Source organism: Contarinia nasturtii, unplaced genomic scaffold (genome assembly GCF_009176525.2).
Source record: "Contarinia nasturtii isolate CC-2019 unplaced genomic scaffold, AAFC_CNas_1.1 Cnas_scaffold_2367, whole genome shotgun sequence".
Taxonomy (NCBI): Eukaryota; Metazoa; Arthropoda; class Insecta; order Diptera; family Cecidomyiidae; genus Contarinia; species Contarinia nasturtii.
The window spans coordinates 187,046-199,972 of NW_022199689.1; the positions used below are offsets into that span (position 1 = coordinate 187,046).

The 12,927-nt window shown below is 33.2% G+C and overlaps 3 protein-coding genes and 1 non-coding gene across 5 annotated transcripts; 2 read left to right on the top strand and 2 right to left on the bottom strand.

Moving 5' to 3' along the window:
- The first annotated feature begins 2,057 nt into the window (after window positions 1-2,057).
- On the top strand, window positions 2,058-2,896 carry LOC116348353. Of its 2 annotated transcripts, XM_031779333.1 has the most exons (4): window positions 2,058-2,395; window positions 2,487-2,553; window positions 2,661-2,684; window positions 2,747-2,896. In XM_031779333.1, exons 1-4 carry the CDS (start codon window positions 2,112-2,114, stop codon window positions 2,807-2,809), a joined length of 438 nt encoding a protein of 145 aa, XP_031635193.1. In that variant the 5' UTR covers window positions 2,058-2,111; the 3' UTR covers window positions 2,810-2,896. The 2 variants fall into 2 exon arrangements, with proteins under 2 accessions (XP_031635193.1, XP_031635194.1); XM_031779334.1 differs by lacking the exon at window positions 2,487-2,553 and having other exon boundaries at window positions 2,661-2,785.
- Window positions 2,897-2,928: 32 nt separating this feature from the next.
- LOC116348214 (lactosylceramide 4-alpha-galactosyltransferase-like) lies at window positions 2,929-6,488 on the bottom strand. Its single transcript, XM_031779124.1, has 3 exons — window positions 6,421-6,488; window positions 3,380-3,817; window positions 2,929-3,295 (listed from the first exon to the last, which is right to left on the bottom strand). The coding sequence occupies exons 1-3, from the start codon at window positions 6,486-6,488 to the stop codon at window positions 2,929-2,931; spliced, it is 873 nt and encodes a 290-aa protein (XP_031634984.1).
- A 689-nt stretch (window positions 6,489-7,177) lies between these two features.
- On the bottom strand, window positions 7,178-8,048 carry LOC116348352. The gene is made up of 3 exons (XM_031779332.1): window positions 7,701-8,048; window positions 7,548-7,614; window positions 7,178-7,440 (listed from the first exon to the last, which is right to left on the bottom strand). The coding sequence occupies exons 1-3, from the start codon at window positions 7,982-7,984 to the stop codon at window positions 7,381-7,383; spliced, it is 411 nt and encodes a 136-aa protein (XP_031635192.1). The 5' UTR covers window positions 7,985-8,048; the 3' UTR covers window positions 7,178-7,380.
- A 594-nt stretch (window positions 8,049-8,642) lies between these two features.
- On the top strand, window positions 8,643-8,714 carry Trnae-cuc. Its single transcript has one exon. It is a non-coding gene; the product is annotated as a tRNA-Glu (tRNA).
- The last annotated feature ends 4,213 nt before the right edge of the window (window positions 8,715-12,927 follow it).

Genomic DNA, 12,927 nt, shown 5'->3' on the forward strand with positions numbered 1-12,927 from the left:
ATAAAATTTGTAAAAAAAATTGTGCGAAATTAGACCACTTTGTTCACATTGTTTGCTTTTTAACGAAAACACAAATATATTGTAAGCTGGAAACAAAAAACGGTCAAGATAATTGGCGGCGACATGTTTACATGCGACAAAAATTACATATATCATTCCAGAATAAAAGATAAGTCATTTAAAAGATCGATTGCCTTTATGATGCATTGTAGTCATCGCACCGTAATCGAAGAATTTTCAATAAAATGTAAGGAACACATGACCCTCAGTACAAAAAGTCTGAAAACAGTGAATCTATCATTGAATGAATTCTAGCTGTCGTTGAATTTTTTACACATAAGTGATCATTCATAGAAATGTATTAAAATTGAATTAAAAATAGAACACCAAATCTATTTAAAATCAGTTTCATGTTTATTAAAACGATATTTCTTCACTGTCTGTTTCTCTATTGTTTGCCAACCGTTTGTAAACAGAGGAAGTACGTAGGCGACTATTTAAGTTTCTTCAATATGTATGTTTTAGTATTGCCCGATGCAAACCATTGTCATATTCGTGAAGTTGGACATTTTTCATGACCATTTGACTTAACAGGACGAATTTTAGTTTTGTGGTATGGCTACGACAGCAGCTTAAACATGACACTCCAAAAAGTGCACTTTTTTGAATATGCACCTAATTTCAAGTACGAAAAATATATTGTATCCAACTGATTTTGGTCTCTGGTGGACAGAGGGGTCCCGAATAATTCGTACACGGAGTATTGTGCATCAATTCGATCTTTTGGGTGGTCAAATAGTCGACTGTTTGATGGGCTTCTTTTTGCCATGTTTTGGGATTATAAGTTTCAGAGTTTTGGTCTCCATATTCCCGTGATGACTTTTGACAATCAAATGGTTGTGTACTATTCAGCATTGAAGGACCTTTCATCCTCTAAAGGCATGGTAGCAACATGACACATAACACTGTAAAATAATGAGGTCCGATTTTCCCTATCACTTCACAAACGAACAAGTTTTGTTCGATTGTGTTCATGTTTGAAGACTCAGAGAGTCAACCAAGTTTTTGTTTCAGGTCCAAACTACTGGAATCATGTCTTGGCTTCTATTGCGATCGTATAGACGTGTTTTTATTATCCTATGTCAAATTGGTTATGATTTTTTGGATGTGATTAAAATCAATCGATTTTTGAGCAACTGTGGGTTGACACGTAAAGATTTATTTTTTTCATGTTGTAATTCATGGAAGAACCAAATGATTGGAGTCTCTGTGATCCTTGGGCATACCACAATTTAACTGTAAAAGAAACTTCGATCCTAACTCAATCGGCACCAGAGTTTTTCTCGATGACATCAATTTTCGAAGGACCATCGCGCAATTGATCACTGTAGCGAGCACCATGACGATGGGATTCAGTGAACCAGTTGTATACAGTGGCAAGGCATGGTACTTCCTTCCCATACCCCGACTTGAGTCGGAAGTAGTACTGTTGAGCAGGCAGCTCTTTTTGAAAACTTATGAGAAATAATCTTTTTTGTAAATTTCATTTTTTTGCGAAGTTGACCTTTTCCAACTGACACCGTAGCCATACCACAAAACTAAAATTCGTCCTGTTAAGTCAAATGGTCATGAAAAATGTCCAACTTTACGAATATGACAATGGTTTGCATCGGGCAATACTAAAACATACATATTGAAGAAACTTAAATAGTCGCCCTCGTACAACATCAAATGATCTATAAAAATGATGTGCTCATTTTGTCTGCTTCAAATCATTTGTTCCGAATAAGAAGGCATTGCAACATGGTAGCTGATAACGCCAGGCCCCCATACATGTGGATATAATTCGTATCTTATGTGGATTAACCAATTTTTTTAAAAAATGTTCTACGTGCCGAATGACAGCAACATTTCTTTCAACATATACTTGACTTTTATGTAAGTTATTACTTCAGACTTATATCATATGATTTTGTGATAAAATCTGGACCCCTTTCGTATAAATTCAAGTGAAAATGGCATTTATTAATCAGTTAAGTTGAAATCTACCCATTAGAAGAATATACCTAGTATATCTCTGTTTTCTGAAACGAAAGAGCACTTGAATCAAAATGCAGAGCATTATTTTCATCGTTAGTTGTTTGGCAATTGTTGGCGTCTCAGCAGGTCAACCAGTCGAATCATCTGATGGCATCGATGCGAGAGCTCTCAAATTCGGACCAACGACGGGTAGAAAGGGTATCGCTGCAAAAGTTCAATGTGTAACAGACACCATAGACGGAGTCGTCAATGAATACCAGTGCCAACCAGTGTGGCGTAACGTTGAACAACAGCTTCAAACAAGCATTGGCAATTTATTTTTGTGTCTCAAGTATCAAGGTTTTCAAGTTCAAACGTAAGTTGTTGTTTTTGAGTAAAACAAAAAGTGAAAAATTACCAAATCCAATGAAAAATATTTATCTTTTTGTAATTTCTTGTGCGTGTAGATGCGTCGCCAGAGAAGTGTTCAATACTGGACTTTCCATGAACAATCTCCTGACCAAATTGGATTCGGTAAGAAAATTATACAGAATAAGTCGTTTTATTCACTAATTGGAGACAATTTTGTGTGAATTCATTGAGTATTCAAGATTATTTAATCGAAAATTGTGTTTTCACAGGATTATCCTGAAGCTGGTAAACAAGTGCGTCTTCGTATCACTCGAAATTGCTCCGATTAAAATTCTATGGTTGATTTATTTTTTAGTTTTTAATTGATAACACACCGAATATACCGAACCATGGTTGCAACCATTCCTGTCAATTTTAAGATTGTTTGATAGTTTTACGAAATATTACACATGTGATATATTCTCTAGTATATTCTTCAGTAAATAAAAAACTGACAAAAATCCAATCAAAATCTTTTTTATTATTGATGATGAAGGTTCAAAAACTATTGCCTGATGCTTGATAAACTTTTGGGCAATTTATGCTCGCAATAACATCATAAGCGGTCTTTTTTCTTCGTTTTCGAATAATTTGACTGGCTGAATATTTGTTCCAAACATGAACTAACACCGAGTTCCGTGTGAGTCTTAGTGTTTCTTGTGTTGCATTTGGATTAAAAAACATTTGCCATTGTTTCGATTTGATGGCATAAAAAGTGTTTTGTGGAAGTACATTGAATCTCAAACATTTTTCGGGTGTCATATCGGATGTAAGCTGTGCTTGACATATTTTTTTCAAAACCCTCGTCAAAATTCCTGGCCCATTGTGAGCCCATTTAAAACCGTTGAAGCTTGATGAAAATTCTCTGAAATTCAAATAAAACACTATTTGATTGAATTTCTTTATCCAAATCTTTCATTGTAAATCAATGCCCAAACACAATTCTTACTTAACACACAGCTCTGCAATTGCATGTCCGATTCCGTTCGGTTGAAAGCCCATAGCTCCAACTGCTACGAATCGAACACTTTCAGCAGCGGCAAAATTCGATGGTAATTCATTAAAATTACGTTGAACTACAACATCCAAATCCAAATAAATTCCACCGAACTTGAACATCGATGCGTATCGCAGAAAGTCCGAAGTGTGCGAATTGAGATATTGAGAAAGAAACAGTTGATCGTTTTGAAACCAATGTTCCATTGGCGTTTGAATTGAATACCGTGTCAAATCCACATTTCGAAAATAGATATTCGGATAGGCATTTAGAGCTGCTATGATGGGTGATACAGAACTATTCAACGAATATCCAACTTTTGAAGTAAATGTAACGAGAATCGTGCGGTTTGGATTCCATTTGGCTGCAGATTCAATGGCGCAAGCCTGTCTGTGAAGACATTCGAATGAATAACTTTGTTTGAATGCATTTTTCTCTGCAATTTGATGAACTTTTATACAAATACCTGGTTAATCATTTAATTTATTGAAATTTATTCTAGAATTTATTACCTGGCATTCAATTGAATGATGCCATTTTGAATGCACGAAGTTTCATGAAAAAATATCACATTGCCGGGTTTCCATTGAGTTTCCAATACATCCTCCAAAATGTGTAAATTTGAAACGATTTCATCATTTCTCGGCTGAAAACACTTTTTTGACTCGTTAATTCGCATGGTCTCTTCTAAACTATGGTGTTTCAGAGCCATTGGTTGTGGTTTTGGTATTTTATAAGAACTTTCAAGCCAAATAGACACACCAAGTAACATAATTGTACACAAACAAATACCGAATATCAGAAAATGAAATTGAATAACAAACAACTTGCGAAATGATTTGGTATTCATCTGCATCAACATTTTGAAATGTACTGAATATTTCACAGCCAGTAATTGAAAACTGCTTCAAATCAGTGTAGAAAAAATTTAACTATCAATTCGTGAAAGCAAAACTAACTCAAGTACTTCAAATGTGGACCAAACTCAATCAAACCAAAATCAGAATGAATTACATTTAGAGCTGGTGCTCATCCAATCTAACACAAATCTGTTGAACTATCCTTGATTTGGAAAAAAATTAATTCGACCATTCAATTTTATTTGCATTAACTAAACGCAACTAAAACCATTAAACGTATTTTCATCCATTCAACTAATTTCGGTTGAGCTTAATAGTCGTGCTATTATATCTTAATTTGCCATATAATCGCAGACTGAATGAACAAATTTTGTACAGCAAAAATGGTTTTGGGATGACATCAATTTTTTTTATCTAATACAATACATTTTTAACGCAGTGCGTTTAAGTAATAATCGATGCTTCTTCACTAGTGAGTGGCTTTAATCATTTGTACGAATTATGAAAACATCAACAAAAAAACAAGTTTAATTTTATCAGTTTTTGTTTATTACATCACATGTTTGACATTCATCCGATAATCGGATTTCGAATCAGTGAATTAAATTCACAATGAATAATTGTCCATAATGATCTCAAAAAAACACAATAGAAAAATAGTAGTCATAAAAATTATAACAATAGATTTTGAATTTTTGCTCTTTTCTCTCGGTATATATCACTATCAAATTCATGCTCACAATGTCAATAAACAATCGTGTCACTTTCATCTATGATAAAATTCTATTTTTAGATTGTATATCACGGGGGACGGCAGTCCCCCAAGTGACGCAATACCCACATACATATGAAATATGTATATTTTGCGTCACTCTATATATACGTTTAAGACATGAAAATCTAGACCGCTGACTTTTGGAAAGGGGTTTTTACATATTTTAGTAGTGCTCGGGCACCAAAATAAGAATCCGCAAAAAAATTTAAAAAAATTCAAAATTTGGCCGCCAGGTGGCATTTTGAAAGAATCGCTGAAAATTCCTTTTTCTCAATTTTTGACCACCGACATGCTTTTTTCGAATTTATTTTTTTACATTTTCGGAATCTAGGGACTGCGTAGATAATGTTAAAAAAAAATATCATAACGATCGCTTGAAAAGTGGATTAAATATGGTCATTTTACCAAAAATGGCCAAAAACCTCAAAATTAGTCGCTTGGGGTGTTTGTATGTCCTCTTTTTTTTCCGTAGTTTTTGAAAAAACATTTTTTTTGTAATTTTTATTGAAAGAAGATGAAAAACTGAGAATATATGTGCTTTTGAAATTTTCGATTTCGTCTCCCATATCTCTTGGGCCTGGGGTCGAACATTTTTGGGAGGCCCTTTTTGAGTTTTTCATCAATTGGATATTTTTCTGGCCATCTGAAAGGTAATTCAATGATTTATACGTCGTTGGAAAGGTACAAGACTCACCTTTCCGAATCCAAAGTCAGAATGGAAAAATTTTCAAAAATGTCCACGAGGTGGCGTGTTGTGTGACATTTTCGGCGAAAAATGACCATGAATTTTTTTACGTAATCCAAATTTTAAAAAAAATGTGTCTATGAAAAAAATCAAAAAACTAGGGGTTTGTTGGGGACCAAATATGTGATGATTTGGCGTATGTGTCATATCTGGGAAAATTCGTTTTAAAAAAAAATCGCATCCCGAAGTTGAAATTTTTTTTCGGGCAATTTTCTATTTTTCGGCCATTTTTGATCACATGTAGATGGGGTATTTCTCAATAAAATAACGGCAATTCTTAGCTTATTGGAAAGACATTAAGGTCATCTTGATGAAGCAATAAAGAAATTTTGAAAAAAAATCAGCGTAAAAGGTTAGAACAGATTGACTAGACCTCGAAAAATGGGGAAAAATCGATAAAAATCGAAGTTAATCGTCATTTATCTCGAAAAAATGTATGACTGGCTTGGCTTTTTCCCTCATAAATCTAAAGGGCACTCAATTTTGAGCCGGCATGAACATTTTTAAGAACCAATATGTTTTATTTGGTGAAAATAAGAAAAAGTTTGAACTTAAGCGATCACCTTAATATTTTAATATCTTAGTAATCCACTGTAATGTGTTAGGTTTTTACTTTGTTGATCCACTTTGACAACTGATTTTACATAGTTCGGACCCGAGGAATTCAACTGTGGTAACCATTTTGAGAAATTAGTTCAATTTTTTGAGATTAATCGGCTTGAAACCTTTCTTTTGGAATAATATTTCGGAAAAAAATGGTTTTTAGTCGATTGCTATGAAAATTGGTATTTGGGGGCTTTTTTATACGAGAAAACCGAATATGACATTTATTTTGCGGTAGAATTCGTACATGGTACATTTCCTATAAAAAAATCTTCATCTCTTGCCATTTTGAACATATTAACGGTAACCAAAATACTATCAAAACTATTGATATAAGTAAAAAACACTTCTTTCGAAGTTCCCAGTGTGACGCAATACTGTAAATCTAAAAATGGTCTGATATAAATTTTCAGTGACGCGTTCGCTCAAATATGTACAAAATGTTATTATTGCGTCGCCTCTAAAATGCAAACACAAAATGATTGACATGTCTAAAAGTTAGAACAGAGCGTTTTTATTTTTGAAGAACTTATGTTTCACTTTGAACAAAAAATCTGCTGTTATTTACTCTAAAGCAATTATTTTCAATTTTATTTATTTGTAATATGTCCATAAAAAATACTAAGCCGCTGCAAGTATATACAATTTAAAATAAATGGGAAAACGGTTTAGTATTTTTACATAGAGTGTATGTTTCCATATTTTTTTGCGGCGAAAGAGGCGACGCAATAATAACATTTTGTACATATTTGAGCGAACGCGTCACTGAAAATTTATATCAGACCATTTTTAGATTTACAGTATTGCGTCACACTGGGAACTTCGAAAGAAGTGTTTTTTACTTATATACTTAATGGTTAAATTGTCGGTGGTTTCGTATGTTTATCTATTACAGTATTGTTTTAGCTACTTCTACAATCATAAAATATGGTGAGAACAATGAACTTTGATTACAGCAAATTATTTCATTTTAACCGCAGCAATTTCGAGTGATACGAAGACGCACTTGTTTGCCAGCTTCAGGATAATCCTGTGAAAACACAATCGATTAAATAATCTTGAATACTCAATAAATTGTCACACACAAAATTGTCTCCATTAGTGAAAAAAACGATTAATTCTGTATAATTTTCTTACCGAATCCAATTTGGTCAGGAGATTGTTCATGGAAAGTCCAGTATTGAACACTTCTCTGGCGACGCACCTACACGCACAAGAAATTACAAAAAGATAAATATTTTTCATTTTGGTAATTTTTCACTTTTTTTTTACTCAAAAACAACAACTTACGTTTGAACTTGAAAACCTTGATACTTGAGACACAAAAATAAATTGCCAATGCTTGTTTGAAGCTGTTGTTCAACGTTACGCCACACTGGTTGGCACTGGTATTCATTGACGACTCCGTCTATGGTGTCTGTTACACATTGAACTTTTGCAGCGATACCCTTTCTACCCGTCGTTGGTCCGAATTTGAGAGCTCTCGCATCGATGCCATCAGATGATTCGACTAGTTGATCTGCTGAGACCCCAACAATTGCCAAACAACTAACGATGAAAATAATGCTCTGCATTTTGATTCAAGTGCTCTTTCGTTTCAGAAAACAGAAATATACTAGGTATATTCTTCTAATGAGATGATTTCAACTAAACTGCTTAATCAATGCCATTTTCACTTGAATTTATACGAAAAGGGTCCAGATTTTATCACAAAATCATATGATATAAGTCTGAAGTAATAACTTACATAAAAGTCAAGTATATGTTGAAAGAACTGTTGAAAAAATAGAGCAAACGAAGGTGATATCGCGGTATTGTATTGCGTGAAATTAAACATGTTGCTGTCATTCGGCACGTAGAACATTTTTTTAAAAAATTGGTTAATCCACATAAGATACGAAATATATCCACATGAATGGGGGCCTGGCGTTATCAGCTACCATGTTGCAATGCATTCTTATTCGGAACAAATGATTTGAAGCAGACAAAATGAGCACATCATTTTTATAGATCATTTGATCTTGTACTTCCTCTGTTTGCAAACGGTTGGCGACAGACGGTTGCAAACAGACAGTGAAGAAATATCGTTTGAATGAATTTTATTATATAACATCGTGGTTAACATTAAGTAAGCGCATGGATGATATCGTGCATGTCATAATAATATTCATATATTTTGACTCTTTAACTTGAGGGTGTCGGAGAATATAATTTAGCGACTTAAATTGCATCTCCTCTATGGTCTAGTGGCTAGGATATCTCGCTCTCACCGAGAAGGCCCGGGTTCGATTCCCGGTAGGGGAATTTTTTTTTATTTCTTGTAATTTTTTGTTTTTTTTTTCTTATAAAAATTTCTTATTTTTTGTAATTAGATTCATTACATTCATTACTTCTTTATGACCTTCAAAATCCATTTAACGTAAATTTGGAAACAATCGATTCAATCTCTTCAACTCGTCTCCCAAATTATAAGAAAAAAATCGAACTTTTTCAACATTTTTGAAATTTGCTTCCAATGCGATTAATGTATTTTCCAAACGGTGAGAAAAATGATTACAACCTCGTCCTTGCAATATTTATTGATGAAGTGATTTACAATGCATTAATACTTGAAGGGAATAATAATAATAAAACTTGATCGTTCGAAACAAAAACACCGCCTTTTTCTGCTGGACCGAGAAATTCCAATTTAACCGATTTGTTTGTGACTATCGTATCGTTTCTCAACCGTTTATTTGTCTGAGGCTATCAGGTGAAAGATCGTCAAATTATATTTTAATGAAATTATTGCAAATAAAAACTGATATTTCTTCGTCAGGAACATGCTTAACGGAATCATCAACAAAACTTGAGATAAGATCGAACGAATTCATTTTTTTGGTTCACTTCTTTCTTCTATAAAAAAGATTTTTTTTTTTATTATTTTTTACTTCGAAAAAGAAAGAAATAATAATTCTTTTGAAAATTATGCGATTTCAAATGACAAATGCTTTGGCTTGGAAAATGCAAAGGGACAATTAATTGTTATTGCATTATTAGGATCTTTGAGAATTCGGTGCGGTCTTACATTTTATTTTTGCTAATACAAACCTATCAAATTTTTCTAATGACAACCTCTGTTGTTTTATGTGTACTTATTTCTGAATAAGCGTAACACAAAAACTTTAACACAAAAAAGGGTTTTCACTGCATTATAATATTCAACATTTCTTTACAGATAAGTTCAATTTGGAAATGAGAAAGTCTTTTATATAGGTAGAAAAATATGATTTTCCGTTAGATCCTTGAAAATGGTACTTTTGTTTAAAATCATTTGGATGTCATTTGCTAATTACTTACAAAGAAAAATAATTATTGATTACAGCGCCTCCACAAAAGTATGAACATCTTTGCAAGTACACCAAATGAGGTAATTAACCACTTAATGAACATTGGATCATTAAGACATTAATGGAGTCAAAGTGGGTATAAATACCAGGATTTTGCTTGATCCAAAACATTCTACTCGTGTTTTTCGTCAGAGCAATACTTAACTACAAATTGTGATCGAAACCAATTCTTTTCCTCTCAAGTTTTAAGTAAAATCAATTTTAAAAGGTAAGTTCCAAAGTTGTTTGACATTTTCTTGTCGATAGAAAGAGTAACGCCCCATTTGAGTAAAAACTAAGAAATAAACTAGTAGAATAGTATGCACTTTTGGCCGCCATTTTTAATTTAAAAATTGCGACCAAAAGTGCATACTTTCAGGCGCATAATTTTAAACTTTGTACAAAGCTTAAAATTATGCGCCTAAATTCAAAAGATCGCTAGAGGAAAAAGTTTTACCTAAATTCAAAAGATCTCTAGAAAAAAGCTAATTCATGAAATTAAAACCATTTCAGATTTTTTTTTTATTCGAAATTGTTGAAATGAATCTTTATTATTTTTTCAGTATCATTCATTCATTTATTGGACAATTTTCATACTTTATCGGCATTTTCACCGTCTTCACTTGAATCAGATATTTTTCTGATTCTATTGCGTTTGGGGGGGTTAATAACAACGTCTTCGTCATCATCTTCTTCTTCTTCTTCATTTTCTGCATTGTCATCATCGGATTCAATAACAACGGCTTTCGTTTCATTTTTTTCTCCATCCGATTTTACTTCGCCGTTTTCCTGTTCAATGGTCGTTTTACTTATGTCAGCTGATTGCTGACTTTGCTCAGTTGGCTCATTCGCTTTCACTGGTTCGGCAATAATTTCTTGTGTTTTTTTTTGCTTTTTTTGTATATTTACGTGGTGCTGGGTTTGAATTCTTGCGTTTTTTCGGCATATTAAGGTGTTTCTCTTCTTTGTATCTTTCTACGGCATGTTCAATCAATTCTGGGAAATTGACAAATATTTCGCATGCCAAGGGACTACATGCAGTTTCGTCGTCTACACCTGCATTGCCGTGTTCATGAATATACCAAAGGAACGTTTCGAATTCACTTTCAAGGGCTAATGCACGTGTTTTTTTCATATGATATAATTTAAATACGAATTGTTCCTTTTGTAGTAATTCTTGTGCAGTATTGAGCCCCAACACAGCTGATTTCATCGTCGTACAATGGGTGATTTTAATGCACGGTGTGTTCCCAAATGAAACGCTCATTACAATGAATGGCATTTTTTCATTTGATTCAGGATAATTACTGCGCGTGTCGGTAGCCATAAATTGACATTCCGAATTCTCTCGAATAGCTTTAAACAACGCTAACATCTCTTCCTCGCCGTCTAAGAGCAATGGTGCCATTCCGTTTCCGCATAACATAACGGATGAAGCAAACCCCGGACCACCAATGAGTTTAGCACCAGGTATTACACCAATTGAAAGCCATTTCGAATTTGATTTATTCAAAAAAAATCTGGATTCCTCTAACATACGATTTCGCGTGAGTGTTTCAAAAGAAACGGATGGAGTCATTGGCATATTCTGTAAAAAAATTGAAATTCCCCAAAGTCAATAAATATGTAAAAAAATAGAGAATACATAAAAAATAGAGACTGATTACATACCATTGCTTGATGCATTCCGCTCATATGTCCATTTCCGCTAATTTGATTCATCATTTGGGGGGTGGGATTAAATGGATTCATCATTTGGCTCATCATTTGTCCGTTTCCATAGCCATTAAATGGGCTCATCATCATTTGCTGCGATGGTAAATTCCGCGAAAATGATCGGGATGGAGCTGAATAGTAAAACCCATTCCCTTGTCCATTAAACTGTCCATAGCCTGATGCATTATAGGGCTAACAAAGAAAAATAATAATAATTATTTCTTGCCGTTTTTTCAAAATCACAGAAAAAAAATTGAAAACTATCACTTCAGATTCGTTGTATTACAAAAATTGAAAACTATCACTTTAGATTCGTTGTATTACAAAAATTGAAAACTATCACTTCAGATTCGTTGTATTACAAAAATTGAAAACTATCACTTCAGATTCGTTGTATTACAAAATTGAAAAGTATCACTTCAGATTCGTTGTATTACAAAAATTGAAAACTATCACTTCAGATTCGTTGTATTACAAAAATTGAAAACTATCTCGTCAAATTTACACTTTTTTTTTTACTTTTAACATCACTTACCATTTGGATAGGTTTGCTGAAAGCGATATTGAATTTATGAGACATTTTTGCTGCGAACACGTTGAAGCTCAAAAACGAAGTGGCTTGAATGTAATTTAATTTCAATTAATCTACTTCCGCTAAAATGCTTAGAATAACAAAACTTAAATTTTTTTCAGTTTTGTTATGAAAAATGTCCCATTGCAGTTTTGATATGTAACCTTTTTGTACGAGCTATTAACTTGATTACAAAATCTGCCAAATTGCAGTTTTTACTTGCACATACTTTCTGTAATTCTATACCCCCGTCGAATATGGTCACTTTAGTTATATTCATCAAAGTGAATACTTCGAATTTAAATCAATAATTCAATATATTCAACAATGTCCGAAGAAGATTTTATTGGTAAAATTGTGAATAGTGATCCATTTTTTGGTCTAATATCCTATAGTGAAGTGAATGAAGAAAATAATGAACTATCATTCGGCCAATCGTCGACTGAATTGAGCGTAAGTAAATTTAATATTTTGTTTCATATTTTACTGTATTTTTCATGATTTTCACTTCATGATCTTTTAGTTTGATCATAATATGGACTTGTTGCATGAAACAAGCATCGTGTTGCATGAAACAAACTCATTACTTGAAATGCTTGATTCGGATCCATTTTTTGGTGCAATTTCGTACGATGATGATTTGAATAGCCTTGAAATTCCAAACATGAATGACGTAGTCATTGAAGAGAATATTGAATTGCCTGAATTTACCGTAAGTTTTAAGTTTTTTGTTTCAATGTAGTAGGCTTGTCGGATTTTTTTTCATTTCATTTCATTTCATAATTTTTAGGAAGACCATAATATGGAACTGATGCATGAAAACAATAATGAACACTCGTCGTCGGCATCTGAATTTAGCGTA

What these genes read in the sequence shown, in the direction of transcription:
- LOC116348353 (XM_031779333.1), top strand. Translation starts at nt 2,112, where the DNA reads ATGCAGAGCATTATTTTCATCGTTAGTTGTTTGGCAATTGTTGGCGTC. An exon ending in CAAGGTTTTCAAGTTCAAAC is followed by an intron (nt 2,396 to 2,486) that starts GTAAGTTGTTGT and finishes TTGTGCGTGTAG; the next exon opens with ATGCGTCGCCAGAGAAGTGT. An exon ending in ATCCTGAAGCTGGTAAACAA is followed by an intron (nt 2,685 to 2,746) that starts GTGCGTCTTCGT and finishes TTTATTTTTTAG; the next exon opens with TTTTTAATTGATAACACACC.
- LOC116348214 (XM_031779124.1), bottom strand. Translation starts at nt 6,488, where the DNA reads ATGGTTACCACAGTTGAATTCCTCGGGTCCGAACTATGTAAAATCAGT. An exon ending in TGTCAAAGTGGATCAACAAA is followed by an intron (nt 3,818 to 6,420) that starts GTAAAAACCTAA and finishes ATGTCTTCACAG; the next exon opens with ACAGGCTTGCGCCATTGAAT. An exon ending in ATTGCAGAGCTGTGTGTTAA is followed by an intron (nt 3,296 to 3,379) that starts GTAAGAATTGTG and finishes TTTGAATTTCAG; the next exon opens with AGAATTTTCATCAAGCTTCA.
- LOC116348352 (XM_031779332.1), bottom strand. Translation starts at nt 7,984, where the DNA reads ATGCAGAGCATTATTTTCATCGTTAGTTGTTTGGCAATTGTTGGGGTC. An exon ending in CAAGGTTTTCAAGTTCAAAC is followed by an intron (nt 7,615 to 7,700) that starts GTAAGTTGTTGT and finishes TTGTGCGTGTAG; the next exon opens with GTGCGTCGCCAGAGAAGTGT. An exon ending in TCCTGACCAAATTGGATTCG is followed by an intron (nt 7,441 to 7,547) that starts GTAAGAAAATTA and finishes GTGTTTTCACAG; the next exon opens with GATTATCCTGAAGCTGGCAA.